This window comes from Sinocyclocheilus rhinocerous, unplaced genomic scaffold (genome assembly GCF_001515625.1).
Source record: "Sinocyclocheilus rhinocerous isolate Xijiao unplaced genomic scaffold, SAMN03320098_v1.1 scaffold574, whole genome shotgun sequence".
Lineage (NCBI taxonomy): Eukaryota > Metazoa > Chordata > Actinopteri > Cypriniformes > Cyprinidae > Sinocyclocheilus > Sinocyclocheilus rhinocerous.
The window spans coordinates 2,315,655-2,320,499 of NW_015659919.1; the positions used below are offsets into that span (position 1 = coordinate 2,315,655).

At 38.3% G+C, this 4,845-nt stretch overlaps 1 protein-coding gene across 6 annotated transcripts in view; it reads left to right on the forward strand.

Moving 5' to 3' along the window:
- LOC107724282 (Y+L amino acid transporter 2) overlaps nucleotides 1-4,845 on the forward strand; it is a 17,292-nt gene that overhangs the window by 7,270 nt on the left and 5,177 nt on the right. For all 6 annotated transcript variants that reach the window (XM_016533131.1, XM_016533129.1, XM_016533126.1 and 3 more), the window contains 5 exons: nucleotides 299-443; nucleotides 868-991; nucleotides 3,413-3,516; nucleotides 3,611-3,707; nucleotides 3,821-3,970. In XM_016533131.1, coding sequence (XP_016388617.1) covers nucleotides 299-443; nucleotides 868-991; nucleotides 3,413-3,516; nucleotides 3,611-3,707; nucleotides 3,821-3,970 — 620 coding nt within the window. The remainder of the gene's footprint in view (nucleotides 1-298; nucleotides 444-867; nucleotides 992-3,412; nucleotides 3,517-3,610; nucleotides 3,708-3,820; nucleotides 3,971-4,845) is intronic.

Sequence of the window (4,845 nt, forward strand, 5' to 3'; positions counted from 1 at the left end):
AATCAGCATATTAGAATGATTTCTGAAAGATCATGTGACACTAAAGACTAGAATAATGATGCTGAAAATTCAGTTTTGCATCACAGGAATAAATTACATTTTAAAATAAAGTAGAAAACAGTTATTTTAAATTGTAATAATATTTTACAATATTACTGTTTTTACTGTATTTTTAATCAAATAAATGCAGCCTTGATGAGAATGAGATATTAAAAAAAAAGTGCTACACATTTATATTTTTGTGAGTTGTTACTGTTTGTTTTTGACATTTGACTGCATCTGCATTGCTGTGCCACAGGAAAAACGGACAACTTTAGGGATTCGTTTGAGAACTCTAAACTGGATCCAGGAAACATGGCTCTGGCTCTGTATGCCGCTCTGTACTCATACTCAGGCTGGGACACCCTGAACTTCGTCACAGAGGAGATTAAAAACCCAGAGAGGTACTAATGCTCATGACATTTTACTTAATATTAAGACATGCTCCACTCATCATGAGTAAGAATCAATAATAATAGAAGTATTTCTCATGTCCCGGCTTAATATGCAGAGATAACCCTAAGTAAGCCATATGTAGGTTGATTGCCCTGAAAAGTTTATGCTATAGTACTTTCGAAACATTGCTCAATTCATTTAAGCAATTGAATCAAATTGGCTCAACCAATGGCATTAATTTGGGGGCGGGACTATCGGTTTTACTGACCAGTGGCAAACTGGGGGTGTGTTTGGAAAAAACAGTCATCATCTTTACAATCCTTTTTGGTGCAGAAATTTCACACTTCATCTTGAATGAATGTCCAACAGTTTTGTTGCAAATCAATTAGGAAGATGTAGTATGTAAGCAAAATCTATCTTTCTCTTCTACAGGAACCTGCCATTGTCTATAGCGATCTCCATGCCTATTGTCACAATAATCTACATCCTGACTAATATCGCCTATTATGCAGTGCTGGACATGAATACACTGCTACAGAGTGAAGCTGTGGCTGTGGTGAGTAAAACATTTCTTAGGAGCTGAATTTTATGATAAAAAAGATACATTGAATATCTGAATATCTCAAGCTACTGTAGCAAAGCATATTTTTAACCCACATGATCTTGGATGTCACATGGAAGTTAATGGACCTCGTCTGTTTAGTTTATTTGCTCCAGATTTGATCATGTTTTCATTTCCTGTTACACTGATCTGGTTAAGCAGAGCAGCTTGAGGCAATGTCCTCTCTCTAGAGATGCTCGATGACATTAGTCCACAACCACAGAAGCTCTGCTGCCTGTAATTATGCTAGTATGCTGCTCTGTAGAAGTTTTAATGGCCAACAAACTGTGTTTACTGTGTTTGAAGCACTGTTTTGTTTCTGCTGGGTCCTGTTACATTTTTGTATGCAGAGACAACTGTACATTCTTCCAAAACATTGCTGTTTGTTTGAGCATCTAACACAACAACATTAGCTTAACCAGCTGCACAATTATTCAAAACAAAAAAAAATAAAACAAAATTGCGATATTGCTTAGTGAGGTTGTCTAGTCTCAAAGGCTGCAATTTAATTAAATAAATACATGCGTTGCATCTATCACAGTGAAGCGTGGCACTTTGTTCATTTGTACACGAGCAGCTCTGAGTTTTTTGTTCAGTGTCTCAGAATGGTTTGCAATAACTTCTGCTCCACATGAACTAATCTCTACATCTGCTGTGAGTCTGGTTCACTTCTGCATTTGGGAACACAGCTTACACTGATAATTGTAACAGAAGAGAAGCTTTAAAGGGGTCATATGACGTTGCTAAAAAGAACATTATTTTGTGTATTTGGTGTAATGCAATGAGTTTATCCGGTTTAAGGTTCAGAAAATACATTATTTTCTACATACTGTACATTATTGTTTCTCCTCTATGCCCTGCCTTTCTGAAACGCGTCGATTTTTACAAAGCTCATCGTTCTGAAAAGCGAGATGTGCTCTGATTGGCCAGCTATCCAGTGCGTTGTGATTGGCAGAATACCTCAAGCGTGTGACGGAAATGTTACGCCCCTTACCATACTGTGATGCTGTGTCCCGGTGCGACGAGACAAAACCAATAAAACCCATTATAAATGAGGCATTTGTTGCATCCAGTGGGGACATAATTACTGATTATAATGACTTATACTGTCTTGTTGCGCGTTGCGTTGTGTATCGCGCTGCGTAAACCTAAAACCATGTCTGCATTTGTGATCGGAGAAACAACAAACAACAAGCGCTACTCTACACTGCTCAAAACTCGCGTTTGAATCGTCAGTGGCAAATTCTTTAAATATAAAAACGTACTTACAGGCTGTGAGTCATGAAGTGCCAGACTGTCCTTGCAAAGTTGGAATTGCCCCACTTTATAGAAACAGACACCGGCATTGTAGGCTACTCTCCCAGTAAACAGTCCTCCATAAAATGTGCTGCACACATCTGAATATTTGGGTTGAACTGTTTTGGAACAGTGTTGTAAATACAACTTAACCACTGATTTCTAGTTGTGTCCTCTTTTGGAAGATCAAACAAAGTAGTTTCGCTTTCACAACGAAAGACACCGCGTCTTCACAACATGGTGGCGGCGGCAGCAACAATACTACAACGAGAATAAAAGTTAGGCCTTCTTTCTTTGCGTGAACATTTGGGCGGCGTTATGCAAATCTTCCCACATCGTGACGTAGACATGTGGGGGCGTGTTAGAACGAGCCGTTTTAGGTAGGCGTGGTTGACTCTTAACTTTTATAAAGAATATCTCTTTGGATTTGAGACTTTAGTCTTTGCAACTTTACAGATCTTGTTTATGCACCAAGAGCTTGTAACACTCCAAAGAGAAAGGAAAAATTGAAATCGCATCATATGACCCCTTTAAGCTTTAAGAGAAGCAATTTTCCACCAAAGTAAAAAGCTTATTGGTTTAAAAAATATATAAGAGAGTTGTTAATATTAGTTTTGTAATTTTACAGTTGTAGTGTTAAAATATAAACAAAACAAAATAGATACTGTACATTGTGTTATATTGTGATCTCTAAATTCACTTTTTTAATTATTTAGACAAACTAGTATAGAGTGTAAGCCATTTATTGGTTATTGGTCATAATGAAAAAAAAACACTTGCTTTTATGTCTTAATACATTCATGCTTTTAATACTGTGAACTGGACTTTGCATTGCTGCAGCACACACAACAATACACATCTTTCTGGTTACTACTGTTTCTCTATCTTATACACTGTATTCCTTACCAATGTCGTATTGTCCTGTGACATATTATACTATGGCTAATAATGTTGGACCTTATTATGTCACTGTTAACATTCCTACGCATTTGCACTTATGAAATTGCACTGTCGATTGATGCTCTAATGTAATCTCGTTGTTCTTACAGCAATGACAATAAATTATTATTATTAACACAGACGTTTGCTGACTATGTGCTGGGATATGCTAGCTGGCTCATCCCGCTGTCTGTGGCCATCTCCTGTTATGGAGGTTTAAACTCCTCTATCATTGCCGCATCCAGGTAAAGATCTTGTTCTGAGTCTTCTGTCGTTTGAGGAGTCGATGCATGGTGGCAGGAATTCCGTTTCTTAGCCAAATCCTTTTTTTCCTTTTAGGCTATTCTTTGTGGGTTCGCGTGAGGGCCATTTACCCAATGTCCTCTGTATGATCCATGTCAAACGCTACACCCCAATTCCAGCCCTGCTGTTTAATGTAAGCAGGCTGAGACATGCCTGTACTATGTAGAAAATGTAGAATATCCATGTTATATGCTAAAAACAGAACGGTTCAATCTGTATGATCTGCTTTTTTTCCTCCTCCCATAGGGTGGCATGTCACTCATATTTCTCTGCGTGAAAGACGTGTTCCAGCTAATTAATTACTTCAGTTTTAATTACTGGCTGTTCATCGGCCTTTCTATAGGCAGTCAGATCTACCTGCGCTTTAAAGCTCCTGACCTGCCCCGTCCTGTTAAGGTAAGTCAATAGCTCTGTTACAAACCCAAAGCTACTGTGCTAATACCCAATACCTGTGTAATACTAACCATTAGAATTGACTGATTCTGAATTGTCTCCATGTACACACTCCTAGTACTAGCACACCTCGTGTGAAGGAGATTTTCAACTCACAATTCATTTTCTCAATGGTAGACTTAGACAAATGAAGATATTTTTGATGAAATCCGAGAGTTTTCTGACCCTCCATAGACAGCAATGCAACTACCACGTTCAAGGCCTAGAAAGGTAGTATCATTTTGTGTGACATTATAGCCATACTGAAAGCAACAACAGATAGTCTCCGCAGATCTTGAAAATAAATTAAAGCAAACATTACGTTAAAACTGCGAACTCGGTGTGAACCAACAAGCGTATTCCATAACAAAGATGGTATCAGTCACTCAGTATGTATCAGTTGCGTTGCTGTCTATGGAGGGTCAGAAAGCTCTCCGGTTTCATCAAAAATCTTAATTTGTGGTCCAAAGATGAACGAAGGTCTTACACAGTGTCCTAACTACACGCGACGTGATGCCACGACACATTTTAATCAGGTTTTGTCCTAAATAGCTGCGACGGCGACACGCAAAATGTCAAATTTTAGAAACTGGTTCTATTTTTGCGAAGTCGCAGCTGGAACAACTAGATACAAACTATATGACCGTAATCTCAGGTACTGATTATGTGCTTTATTCAATGTTAAAATTTTTTTAATGTGAGTTTGAATTAGGGCTGCACGATAAATCGCATGTAATATTTAACGCGCATCTTGTCAGTAAAGCCGGTTCTTTAATCGGCGGTAAATCTCCATCACCTGCGGGCTTTCACATTGAGCAGCATTAACTACACAGAGCCGT